This window comes from Heteronotia binoei, chromosome 6 (assembly GCF_032191835.1).
Source record: "Heteronotia binoei isolate CCM8104 ecotype False Entrance Well chromosome 6, APGP_CSIRO_Hbin_v1, whole genome shotgun sequence".
In the NCBI taxonomy this organism is placed as follows: domain Eukaryota; kingdom Metazoa; phylum Chordata; class Lepidosauria; order Squamata; family Gekkonidae; genus Heteronotia; species Heteronotia binoei.
In genome coordinates this window covers 87,796,408-87,810,354 of record NC_083228.1, presented here as the reverse complement: position 1 = coordinate 87,810,354, position 13,947 = coordinate 87,796,408, and the positions used below count along the sequence as shown (strand labels likewise).

The following is a 13,947-nucleotide window of genomic DNA, read 5'->3' as shown; positions in this document are numbered from 1 at the left end:
GTTCAGGTAGCTGGCTCCAGGTTGACTCATCCTTCCGAGGTTGGTAAAATGAGTACCCAACTTGCTGGGGGTGGGGGGAGTGTAGATGACTGGGGAAGGCAATGGCAAACCACCCCATAAAAAGTCTGCTGTGAAAATGTCGTGATGCCACATCACCCCAGAGTCGAAAACAACTGGTGCTTGCACAGGGGACTACCTTTACCTTTTTTTAGGCAAGACTATACTTCAAATACCATATTATATGCAGGCATTGTTGACAGTCCCTCTAAACTTTAGAATTTCCTGCCTTGAACAGTTCATCTGATAAATGCTGCTGATGTTCTGAAGAATGGTTAAAAGTGATCTACTTCAGTTGGCCTTTGGCAGGTCAGATTGGTTTGCATTGCTGTTCCTAATTGTTAGTGGTTTCACACCTGTCTATCTGTTGTTTGATTTTCTCTACTGATGGGTGATTTTATATTGATAGTTAAAACTGTATTTTAAATGTTTGGTAATTTGGATGCTTTATGGTGCCATCTTGAGCAGAGTTACACTCTTTCAATTCCATTACTATCAGAGGTCTTAGAAGGGTGCCACTCCATTCAGTATGGCACTGTTAGTCATTTATACTCGCTATACTGGCCAAGAATCATGTATTCTTGCTATACTGGTCAAAAATAGTAACTGGAATTTTCTTCAGTTAAAAAGTTTGAGGCAATCATGAACTGTCAAGGAAACTTCCTGTCATTTGGCTGTGTCCAGAAGCATTCAGAGTGGGATTTGCATCAATGATTTGGGTTCCAAGTGAGGTTTCAGGAAAGCAAAATGGCTGACAAATTCCTTGGGCCTGTGTTGTGCTTCTGCAGTCGCTTATGGATGGTTTCCCTTGGCCTGTCTTTCTTGACTCTAGTCTAGGATCTGCAAATGCAAAGTGCATCCAGTTGAGTGAAGAGTTGACTGAGAAGTGCCTTGAGCTGCAGTTGACGAAAGAGTGCCTGTCCCAGGCCAGGACTGAGATTAATAAGGTAAGTTGTATTAAAATAGTTTTGAGCATTACTGGAGTGTGTGAAAGTCAAATGTAGACTGTTGGAGTCAAATATAGGCTGTTGGGTACTAGAAGATGATGACATGGGAATAAAGTATAGTATATCAATTGATACATTCTGTACCATCTAACCTTCTTGTACTCTATAGCAGGGGTCCCCAACCATCAAGCCGTGGACTAGTACTGGTCCGTGGCCTGCTAGCAACCAAGCCACTGAATGAGGCAGAGACACCGTACCACCCCTGCCTGCCCGGGACCTGAGGGACAAAAGAGGCAGCTCAGCCTCACTCCAAGACATGGAGACAGCCTCGGAGTGAGGCAGTGCAGCCCCACAGCCCCTTCTGCCCGCCTGGGTCCCAGGCCAGCGGAAGGAGCAGCGCTACTGCAACCTTAGCCTATCCTTCATTTATAGGGGTAGGTTTTTAAATGGGAGGGGGAGGCAGACTGGCCTTCTGCCGCCTAGCCACCTAGCGGGGAGGCAGCAGAAACAACCCCAGTCTCCTCCCCATCTAAAGATTCCTATGGGGGCAGGGATGGGGCACAGGCAAGGGGGCAACCTGGGCAGCAAAAACCCCAGCGCCACCCCACCACCACCGGTCCATGGAAAAACTGCCTTCCATGAAACAGGTCCCTGGTGCCAAAAAGGTTGGGAGCCATTGCTCCATAGGCATGGCCTTTTTAAAAATTGGGAATATTTAAAATATTTGGGAGGCTATCCTGTTTTCTTCTTATACTAGTGTGGGATCAGTGCTGCAAACCACAGATCCAAGTACTTCCTACAGATGGATTGTACATTGTCTCACCATCTTATTGACAGTGTGTCCAGTGGAAGCCTAGTAGGTGCAGGGTGGGGGTGAGGCAGTGACTGTTTTACAATTACCAGAACGTGAATAACACAGTTTACTGATCTATTTGTGAATAATTTGCCAGTTTTTCATGAATGAATCCTTGATTTGGCTGAGTACAACTTCTTCAGAATGTAGGAGGTGATTGTGTACGGAAAAGGGAGACAGTAAAAAGCAACGAAGCTTGGTTCTGTCAGTAAAAGGCGGAGAGAGGAGGCCCTTTCCAGACCTATTTTGGCCTTTGAGGGGAAACTCATTGGGGCCAATCCTGACTAGGGTTTACAGCTCCAGGTTGGTTGGTAATTCCTAGGGATTTTATGGTGGAGTCTAAGGAAGCCAGAGGTTGGGGAAGGGAGAGGCCTCAGCTGAATATAAAGCCATAAAGTCCACCATTCAAAACAGTTATTTTCTGCAGGGAGAGATATATCTTTTGTCTGGAGTTCAGCTGTGATACCAGATCTTCAGGCTCCATTTTCTCATGGGGAATCAATTTTGCCAATCTCCAGGTAATATCACTCAGAATTACCGAATTCTCTCCAGAATTACAGAATTCTCTCCAGATGGCAGAGATCACTTCCCTGGAGAAAATGGTGGACTCTGTGTCATTATACCTTGCTGAGATTGCTTCCCTCCTGTTTTGATCCATACTATGGAGAAAGACTGTACTTTTCCTAGGCAGAGGCTGCATGGAGTGGGGAGGAGATGGAAAGCTAAAGTCAGATAAATTCCCCTACAGAAAAGGATTGCCTTGAGGTGCATATTCTATGGTATACCATAACATAACCATGCCAGGCCAAAATAAAACAGATCATGCTACAAGCTCACGCTGATGCTAAATGCCACAAGGCTATGACAAGAAAAAGTGGCAACAGTGTACTGCAAACGAAAGGAATGCTGAGCTTCAGTGTCCGTGTGACCGTCTTCGTGTTCCACTGCACCCTCCATAATTATTCTTCTTTATTTCCATTCTGGGCCTGTTTCAGGGCTTTGAGCCACCACAGACACAGGGACACACACATATTGAGGGAGGGAAACTGGCATCTGTTTCAGCTGCAGGGTGGGTGGGAAGATAGCAAGGGTTGGGAGGTGAGTGAATGTCAAGGGTGGGGGGAGTAGTGGAGTGCCAAGGGTGTGGGGGTAGTTGAGAGGAAGAGGTGGTTGGGGGGTGGGTGATAGTTGGAGGGTGGATTGGAAGTTGGGAAGATACCAAAGGTGGAGGGAAGTGAGTACCTTCACTTGGGTGGGTGGACGGGAGAACAGCAAAGGGGGGGAGCACCCTCCCAGAACCTTTTTCTAGAGCCCATTGTGTTTTTGTCCACAATGGGCCTTCTTCCTAGTTGCACAATAAAACTGCAGTTCAGGATTCAGAACAAACTGTGAGAGGATTTGGGAATGGTGAGCTTCCAGCAAACTTAATGTTGGTTCCAGATCCATTTGTTGATCATCCCTGCAGTACATAATTGAAAATTTGTATGCATTCCTGTTTAGTTGAAGGAGCAGTTGTCCCACATGGAACAAAGTCACAGTGGTGAATTGGAAGGAATGAAGCAGGAGGTCTCCCAGCTAACGCAGCAGCTACACCATCGTGACATCACAATTGCCTCAGCAAATGGTTCTTCCTTGAACCTGAGTCAGCAGCTAAGACTGGAGATTGAAAAAGCAGAACGAAAGGCAGTGGAACACAGGGTACAATGGCTTGTCTGCATACAGATTTTCTGATTTATAATGAGAGAAACCCTGGATGCATGCTTGTTTGTGTCCCTTTGGTGCTTTTGGCTATATTTGAAAATGTAAATGTACAAAGGACTAATTTTTTCCCCAAGACAGGAGTTGGGATTTATACATCCTAATAAGTTAATGGGTTAAACAACAATTAATTATCTTAGTGGGTGGCATGTACTGACAATTGGAAAAATCAAGTGCTAATTTTAAAATCTCTTCTGAAGGCTGTCCTGTCTCAGCTGGAAGCTCTCAGACAAGAAAATCACCATCTCTCAGAAATGCTGCAGAAGGTAGGGTATGAAGTGATGAAGATGTGCCATTTCCAGTGAAGTATACTTGTCACCTCTAGATAGCACTTAGTTATTGTGTTTGTTGTGCAGAGAAGAACATCTTTCATGTATTTACACAAAGCAGAATGGTGATCTGATATTTTTCTCCTGAAGTTGGGAGACAGAGGCACAGAGTGTGTACAAGGACTCAGTGGAGCTTAAGGAAAATCAGTGGGACTGACTTCTGAGTAAACATGGTAAGGACTCGGATAAAAAAGACACAGAACTCCTGGTACATGTATTTTATTTGTTGTGACCACTAGGGGTCAGTGTTAAGTAGCCTTAAGTGAAGATTTGTGAAGAAATCTATAGTGAGAGATAGCTGTAAAAGGTGGCATTTAAAGGCTGTCCACATGATGTTTTGGTTGAACTATCATTGTATAATAACTTATTTGAAACTAGCCATATTGCCATTGGTCATAGATGTATGATCACAGTGCCACGTGTACATCACTTATAGTCTCTTCTCAATAATAATGATGCTGTGCATGATTACCCTTGGTCATGTGTTGCTGGAATGGTAGGACTTGTTTCATCTATACAGCTGCAGCAGGTTAGAATTGTTCCATAGTAGTCACAGAATCAGGTTTGCCAATGCGAAATGACTTGTCTCCTTGGATGACCTCTGGAGAAGCCCATGAATGCTGAGAACGCCACAAAAATGTGATCTTTGTTTCAACCTAACTTTGTTCTAAATTCTCACTTCTAGCTTGTCATATGAAGGTGCCAGGAAGATTTTTGTTTGCCATTCAAAATGAGCAGTCTTGTGAAAAGAGCAGTATTTATTTATCTGTCTATTTATTTATCTATTTACATTTTTTGACCATCCTTCCTGACATCTGGACTCAGGGCAGTGCACAGCAAATCATAATTCAAAACAAGATAAAACTAAATTAAATAAACGGTAAAAAAACTCCACAGTTCCCTAAAAGCAAGATGGTGTCAAGTCCAGGTGATGCTGCTATCTCATGGTGGGAGTGGAAGTGGAAGTGCCAGATGAAAACCGTAGCTGTCCTCAGCCAAATACCTGGTGGAACATCTCTGCCTTGCAGGCCCTGAGGAACAGTAGTAATTCCCACAAGGTTCGAATGACATGGAAGCTTCCTGGGAAGCTGCTGCTCTGGCATGCTTTGCCCTGTGTCATCATGGGGTGTTTCCTGCACATTAGGTGGCATTCATTAGGCAGTGGCATCTTCCCTCCTCCTTTTCTTCTTTCTTTGGTGGGTAGATCCAGGACTCTTTCCTATCCTTGATTTTTTTTAAAAAAATGCTGAGGGGTGCACATCTCCATGGGTAAAAAACCTTGACCAGTTTTATTTCAAGGCCATAGATTTGGGACTCTACTCCTCCAAATTAATAACATTAAATGCTTACCCAGTGTATCAAAAATGAAAATGTCTTTCAATGGCTTGAAGAACCTTGGTCAATTTCATTTTCAGTGCAGTGGGAGAGCCCCTCAGTGTGGTGTGTAGGGATAGGTACTAACTGGCTCAGGTACAAGTTCCTGATGAATTTTAGCCAGTTCATGGTTCACGAACTGAGGTTCGAGGCAGGTCAACCAGCATGAATTTTCTACAAACTTTCAAGCAGTTTCTGCTGGTTCCTGGATGGATACATTTCCAGACACACTGTCTCTGCTCAAACAAATTGTTTACAGATTTCAAATGGGGGGAGGAGGGGGAGAATTCTCCAGCTTTGGAAACACTATTACCAGTTTCAGACTAGTTCAATAGGGTTCCCCTCCCCTTTGTCCAAGTTCCTTTGTGTTAACTTCCCACTTTCTTGCACAGAGCTTGTAAAAGTGACTCTGCATTTTGAGATCAAATGTTTTAAACTTGCAGTGCCAGTGGCAATGGGTTCTGTTGAGCACTCTGTAACTGCACTGTTACTGCTGGGCACTCTGTACATTGTACTGGTTCTTCTGGGTTTGCAAAAAATGCCCCTCCACCATCATTTAGATTGTGATTGAGCTGGGATTGCCATATTGGCACTGGATTCTGCTAAGCACTGCTGGGCTTCCAACTCCTCCCCTGCTTGGATTGTGATTCCATGCTTGACATCAGTCTGCTGAGCTGCCATTGCCACATTGGCCCTGGGTTCTGCTGGGCACTGCTGAGCACTAGTACATTGTGTTGGTTCTGCTGGGCTTGCAAAAATACCTTCAGTTTCTACTGCACATATTCTTGTTTCATTCAGTGAACAACCCTGTGAGGACTAAATATGTGTGACTGGCCTGAGGTCACCCAGTGAACTTCATGAATGAGCAACTATTTTAACATGCCTTGCAGGGGAAGGCTATATTAAACTAGCCCCTGACATGTCAGGAGACTGGAAATTTAGTACACTTTATCCAACATTATATATTTTCAGACAAGCTACTTGTGGGGTGAGGTGTCATTTCACTGCATGAATTTATCAGCGTCTTGTCCAGTTGACCCTAGGGGGTTGGAACAATACAAGGAAAACTATGAAGTTCTGTATTTCCACTTTAATTAAAGAAGGAAAATGTCACCTGAAAAATAGGGATGAGATTTCATTTTGTCCAGAAGCATTGAAGCTGTTGCAAGTTCTTTATCGTGCTGTGTGTGTGAACTGAATTACATCATTTTACTAATTCACTTGTTAAATCTTGAGATGAAAAAATGGAAGTGACATTGTAAAAATGGACAATTTTTTTACTCCAAGCTGTGGAGCTGGTATCCTTATGTTCTGATTTGTGTTTGCAAGTGTGGTTGGTTTTGTCTGTAATAGGATCTTGGACTCATTGCTCTAGAGGAGTAAGTCCCAGCTGGTTATTTAAGCTTTTCTTTCCAGGCAGCAAATACACTAATCACATAGGAGTTTGAAACGAATGGAATGTCAGGAGGTTCAGAATACACCCAGCTCCAAGCAGGCAGTCCCATTGGCTTTAGGTGTAAAATGGTGAGCTGTACAGCTGGAACACATTTAATGTGACTGACGTTTAAGTGAGCACAAATTGGTCTTGAAGTTCACACCCAATTGAGACGAATGAGGGAAGCTGGTACCTCTGCAGGTTTGATTAGTTCAGTCTGTCTAGATATAGACTCAGTCAGACGACCTGTGATTGATTTTACTCTGAAGCGATTTTTTCCCCTAGTAAAAGGCTTGGAATTTTTACTTCTTAAAATCACATTGCTAACTTTAGGGAGACTTGGGCTTGTGGGCACCACTCGGAATTATTTTTGTCTTTGTAAGGTGAAAGTCACATCTGTGACAGAACTCCAGGAAAGTTATGCCAAGGCCCTAAATAAAGTGGAGGCTGAGAACCAGCAACTACAGAAGGAACTAGCAGAAACTCGAAACAAACTGGAAGCTTCCTCTCAGTTCTCCCAGGAGAAATATGAGAGCATTTTGCAGCATTTGCAGCATCAAGTGACTGACATCAAGAATATAGAGGCCAGGTAAGAATCTGCACAGTCTTGGGGAATCTGCAATACTGCTGGTTTTAGCCATTAGTAACTGTTGAAGCCATTCTGAAATACATTTATAGAACCTAGGCTTGCCAGTCCCTAGGTCCAGGAGGGGATCCCTCAGTTTTTCAGGCTCCTCCCTACATTCACCCAGCTGGCTGGCAAGGGGAAGCCCCGCCCTCAAAGCCATCATGTTTCTTCAAACCTCAGCAGGTTTAGAAGAGGCTTGCAACTGTTTGTGTTTCTGAATGCGTGTATGTATTTAAATCTTGGCAGGAAAGCTTCAGGGGGTGGGGCGAGCAGACAGAGCCATGTTGTTGTCAGTCCCTCTGTTTGTTTGGAGGAAAACCCCACCCCCCCTAGACCGGGGTGGCCAACGGTAGCTCTCCAGATGTTTTTTGCCTACAACTCCCATCAACCCCAGCCATTGGCCATGCTGGCTGGGGCTGATGGGAGTTGTAGGCAAAAAACATCTGGAGAGCTACCGTTGGCCACCCCTGCCCTAGACTGTTCTTTGATTTTCCTATTAGCCTGGTTATATTCAGCAACGTGATGGTTATATTCAGCTATGTGAGTAAATTGCCCCAGTGAGATTACAAAACTTGTGCTTGCTAACTATGTTACAAAAATGTGCTTGTTAACTATGCTTATTTTGGCTGCTTTGTGAGAGTGTATGTGTTCACTTTAATTTTGTGCAAGTTTAGCTGCTGGGGATGAGGAAATGAAGACTGTATTCTGGGGAACTGTACTGAAGTATATTTATATTTTAGGGAAATGAGAGTCTCCTGGCTCCACCCCCAAAGTCTCCAGATATTTTCTGAGTTGGATTTAGCAACCCTATTAGAACCTCCAGCCTGCTGTTTTATTGTGGGAGAGCTCTGATTTATGCTTTTGTTTATTGCCAGTATTATCAAAGCAGGTTTGGACATTGAAAAAAGACATGCAGATTCAACCAGTCCCTTTCTGATCTTTTGATGGATCACTGATATGGAAAATGCAGCTCTAGTATTGATCTATACATTGAGTACCACTAAGAGTTACTGTACTGTTATACTTTGAATTGTAACAGTCACTGTACTGTTACACTTTGAATCAATCAATCGATCAATATATTTATTACGATCATAGATCAGAATAAAACAAAGAGATATCAATCAAGAGAGATAATACATTTTGAATTGTCTACATGTTTCCTCTGTATCTGGGATTTTTACCTGAAGCAGTGGAAATTTGTTACATAGGAACCCTAAGCATTTTTGTTTGATATTTGTAGGCAAAAGGAGCTGTCCTGTCATGATTTTAAATTATTATTGCCAATTTATGTCCAGGAGAGTGGAGGAGCTGCAACGCAAGCATGAAGAAGAACTTAAAGCTCTTTGGGTTAGGTTTGACACAACGGTTCAACGCTATAAAGAAGAAATCCAGAAAGCAGAGTGTTCATCATCTAGAATGGTTTCAGCTGAATTATCCCCTAAGGTCAGTAGGGGCACATCAACTGAAGCCTTGTCCTATGACCCTCACCTGGGACATGATTCATTGCATCTTGGAAACAAGAAACTTACTGCGGATGTGTCAGAAAAGTGTGACATATGTTGTGAAAGGGAACATCTGTCTTTGGTAAGTAGTAGTATTATGAATGCACAGTATGACAGCAAGGTGAGAGTGCTAGGATTTGTCTCTCAGATTACCTGTTTGAAAAATTTCATTCCTAAATGACACAAAAATGTCATTCAAGTGAAGCCTATCAGGGATTCTGATGGCAGTGAATTATTCCTAAAAGCAGCATGGAAATGGATGCTCCCAAGTTTGACTGAGGCGGGAAGTGGTGTGTTTCTTGCCTATATGTATGCAGGCATGTGATGCTGTCACCTTTGTGTGCAAGGCCCAAACTCTTGCTTAATCAAATCTTGAACTTTTCACTTCAAATGTGTGAAAATATGGGAGAGCAGGGAGGGCATGTTCATTGGTCTCTCTTCAGTTCTGCCCAAATACAAGGGCTTTCTTTTGTGAAGGTCCCTCATTCATGTGGTTCCCAGGTTCAGCACTAGGAGTTAATACATGTCCCTGGTGCTCTGCAGTCACTTCCAGTCAACTGCTGTTTGTTATCCTGACTTTTTCAGAGAGGAACCATATGGACACAGGAGAGCAGAAGAAATCTGAGGTGGCTCACGTCATCTAGTAGATTATGAGAACTATAACTTGTATAAGATGATCTCTGAACATGGAAGGGAGAGGCTTTTTAAAACCACTGGAAGCTGTTTGGAATTTGCATTCTTGATTGTTCAGCAGAAACCGTTCAACCAAATAGCAGGAGTCACTCTTTCACAGAAATTAAATATACATTGGCTAACTTTGCTTTGTTTACCTGGGCTTTCAGTTTATACTTGGGCAGTGCAAGTCTTATTTATTTAAAATATTCAGGTCTGGTTATATTAACAATGTTATTTATGATACATATTTTGTGTTCTATGTTCTTGGTTCCTAACCTTTTTGGTATGGTGATCCACAAATTCAAATCTACTTGGTATAGTGACCCATTAATTTATTGTAACTTGAATTTTTGGCTAAAGGTTTTTGACAGCAATTTTTAAAATGCATTTTAACTGCAAGTTTACCTATTTTATAACTGTTACTTAATTTACCCAAGCAAAAATTTACTTAAGGTAGAATTTGTTGACATATTTATTACACTTACAGAGTTATTCACAGGAGTTGTTTTTATACAACTGTAAGAACACAACTGTCTGATTACAGGTTATATAGCTTCATGAACTATAAAAAATAGACATAGCAAAAGGGTCTTATTGAACCTTGAAGGCTACTTGATCTATTTATTTTTTGGGTGCTTAAAATCTAATTAAAAAACACAAACAGTACTAAGAATTAATGTATCTCTTTCAAGCTTGTCAGAATGCACAATCTTATTTATGTCTACTCAGAAAAAACAAAAAAGTTTGAGTTCAGTGGCACCTTTAAGACCAAAAAAGTTTTATTTTGTGTGCATGCACCGTCTTGTGAATAACACTTCTTAGAGATGCCACTGGACTCAAACTTTATTCTGCAACAGACCAGATTCACTTGAATCTACAGAGAAGAAAGTAATTGTATCCAACAGAGCTTAATACCAGGTAAATGGGCATAGGATTGACTTCTAAATGAGACCCATTGAATTAAATAGGATTTATTTCAGAGAAAAAATACAGAAGCAGTTCCTCACCAGGAAATACAGAACCAGGTCCCAGTCCTTGCCACCCCCCATTCATTTCTTCTGTAAAACAGAGATTGAGAAAGCAATGCATGGAAAAGAGGTTTGGGTTCACTTGGGTTGTTTTCTGATTAGTTCAAAGCTTCAGTTTCTAAACCTGAAGCTCCTCTCTCTTACAATACTGTTTAAGAATTGAAGGATCTGTTCTCTGATATTGTTTTTTAACTAAATTGGAACATTTTTCCTTTTACATCTGTTTCTAAAAAGTAAGCACCTTCTGTTTCTTAAAAGTAAGCACCTTCTATTTTCTTCTGATCATCAGCTCTGACCATAACATCCTGTCCAGAGTCCCAGGCACATTCTGTCTCTGTCAGGGGCTAGTGTGAGGGAGGGAATGAAGATGGGATTTTAAGCCTGTGAGATATAGGTTTGGAGAACACATCCCAGAGATCAAAAAATAATATATAATGTGTGAGGAAGGTACAAGAAAATTATTCTGTACTTCGGTCAGTGCAACTATACTAATCACAAACCTCACCCAGTGAAATGGCAACTTTAAAAAGTTAGTGTTGCTAGTCAGTAGCTCATGAATAAACAGAGCAGACATATTCCAGTAGGCAGCCGTGTTGGTCTGAAGCAACAGAACAAAGCAGTAGACAAGTGCACCTTTAAGACCAACTAAATTTTATTTTATTTTATTTACATTCTGAATAAAACTTAGTTGGCCTTAAAGGTGCACTTGTCTACTGTTTTGTTCTAGAGCAAAATTAGTTATCTGTAAAAATGAGATAAAATGTTAGAATCATGCCCAAAGCTGCTCATAATCAATCAACAACATTGTGGCAAAGCAGTTTCCCTGTCGCATTGGATATAATGTGAGCCAGGAATGCCAATTGACTTTCCTGGGCTCTATTAAAATATATTGGAGCAAACAAAAGTTGCAACAAAAATGCTGAATAGATTGAGAGAGAGACCTGCCCTGGGCCTATAATGGCAGCCCTCAGGATGGAATGATAGCCCCTGGAATCAGATGAACTCTTATTGGCCTAGGATGATAGCCCTGAGTGAAATGACAGCCCCTGGGACTGGAATCATTATTCTGGTACTGGAATGGCCACCCCCAGAGTGGAATGACTGCCCCTAGGCATAGCAAAAATGTTCTGTCATTCCAGTCCCAAAACACTTCTGCTGTCCCAGGGACCATCATTCCACTCTGGGGATTGCCATTCTAGTCCTAGAGCACTCATGCTATCCCCAGGGGCAGTCATTCCACTCTGAGAGCTGTCATTACCATGTTAGAACACTTTTATTCTACTCCCAGGACCATCATTCCACTCTGGGAACATTCATTTTAAGCCCAAAGCAGTCTGTCTGGGCCCAGGGACTGTAATTTCACTATGGGGGCTGTGATTCCAGGCCTATGGATGGCTAGGTTCTTGAAAACCGTTCTACATTTTTGTTACAACTTTTGTGTGCTGTAGGTATTCTAATAGAGTCTGTGTAAGTCAACTGGAATTCCTGGCTTCCATTATATATGATGGGCTTTCAGATTTCTCCCATTGTTGCCAAAGGACATTCCTGTCATTTGTTTCAGTATTTCCTCAAGCAGCTCACTATTGCCCATTCCTTCCCTCCCCCATTGCAGCCTCTGTTCCCTCTCTTCCTCTTTCTATCAATTAGCAATTGAAGGGGGGAGGTAGCAAACAGTTTTGCTGTGGCAGAACTGATGCTTAATGTGTCTGCACTCACCCTGAAGTTCACCTCAACTACCTACTGAGAAAGAAAAGTAGGACTACAATGGAGCTAGCTGCTGCTGAATTGGGCAAGGAAGTAAGCATCCCGGCACACAGCTGCAGCCTCACTTGCTGGAGACAGCTGGTTGGCTGGCTGGCTCTGCCCCACCTTCTCCACTTCAGAGATTCAGTATGAGTTTAGCTGGGCTCTAGGCAAGGAGGGGAAAGACTGCCATAAGTTTACAGAAGTCTGTGACCCATTTCCACAGGCTGGGAAATACTGTTCTCTGTGATTGACAGTAACAGCCTTTGGTCGTATATGATCAATGCAATCTAAAATGTGTATACTATTAGTGACCTGTGAACCCCCCCCCCCGGCAGATACTTAAATCCGTGGATTGGAGCCACACAGATGCTTAACAGATGTTTCTGCAAACTCAGGAGACTCCCTAGGTTTGCAGAAAAATCTAACTTTTAAAAAATAAACAATGTGGAGTTTAAAATTTTCTCCAAACAATAATTAAGGCATGGCAGCCTGGGAACTGAGCTGGGCCTGGCAGCACAGGCATGGCAGCCTGGTTTTTGTGCTGGGCTCAGTGGCAGAGGCCTTGCAACCTGCAAGGGAAGACTCTGTTGGCCTCAAAGTTGTGCGAATACACACCCCTAGTCCCTAATCCCCACATATTTCTCTACTGCCTCCTGGTGGTTCTAGGGGCAGTTTACAGTGTAGTTAGAAGCAAAATTAACAATTTAAAAAGTAAGAACATAAGAATATTATAATCTTGAAATGTCTAGCAGTAAAGTTTGAAGAGAACAGTTCAGACATAGCCAACAAAACCCCTTTCTGATTGCAAAATGTCTAGGGAGAACAAGCACATCTTTACCTAGCATTTAACGCTCAAACAGTGGACACTTGGCAAATAGCAGTAGGGAGGGCATTCTGTGGGCAAGGTGCCAATACCAAATGACCTTGTCTCCTGTACACACCTACCTCACAGCTGAGAACAGGAGTTCATGTAGCAGAACCTGCAATAATATTTTCAACATTTGGGTAGATTCATTCTTGAGGAAGGAATGCGATCTTTAAAGTACCCTGATCCCAGCCTGCTTAGGACTTCAAGCACTCACAATTTGAATCATGCTTGGAGTGAAGAAGATAATACTGGATTTATATCCCGCCCTCCGCTCCGAAGAGTCTCAGAGCGGCTCACAATCTCCTTTATCTTCCTCCCCCACAACAGACACCCTGTGAGGTGGGTGGTGCTGGAGAGGGCTCACACAGCAGCTGCCCTTTCAAGGACAATCTCTTCCAGGGCTATGGCTGACCTAAGGCCATGCTAGCAGGTGCAAGTGGAGGAGTGGGGAATCAAACCCGGTTCTCCCAGATAAGAGTCCACACACTTAACCACTACACCAAACTGGCTTAAGTGGACCTTAAGTATCTTCTGAGGAGGCAGTGTTGGGTGCCAAATGACCCTTACACAACCCGTGCAAATTCCAACAGGGTACATGACTTTTCATAAGATTTTGAAATGTTTGGACTTGATTTTTAACAAGTGTACTTGCTAAACTACATGGCTGCTGAGGCAGGCTTTTAAATGGTGGTGGTAGTGTGAAGAAGCTGTATCCCAGTCCTTAGATGCTTACTCAGAAGTAAG

General features: G+C 42.7%; 1 protein-coding gene across 6 annotated transcripts in view; it reads left to right on the top strand.

The window, feature by feature from the left end:
- Nucleotides 1–13,947, top strand: part of CEP63 (centrosomal protein 63) — a 45,101-nt gene that overhangs the window by 29,689 nt on the left and 1,465 nt on the right. For 2 of the 6 annotated variants that reach the window (XM_060242069.1, XM_060242072.1), the window contains 5 exons: nucleotides 890–1,004; nucleotides 3,358–3,555; nucleotides 3,816–3,881; nucleotides 7,137–7,342; nucleotides 8,680–8,968. In XM_060242069.1, coding sequence (XP_060098052.1) covers nucleotides 890–1,004; nucleotides 3,358–3,555; nucleotides 3,816–3,881; nucleotides 7,137–7,342; nucleotides 8,680–8,968 — 874 coding nt within the window. Of the gene's footprint in view, nucleotides 1–889; nucleotides 1,005–3,357; nucleotides 3,556–3,815; nucleotides 3,882–7,136; nucleotides 7,343–8,679; nucleotides 8,969–9,471; nucleotides 9,609–13,947 lie in introns of those variants that run through there. The other 4 variants (XM_060242075.1, XM_060242071.1, XM_060242070.1 and 1 more) reach the window with 3 other exon arrangements.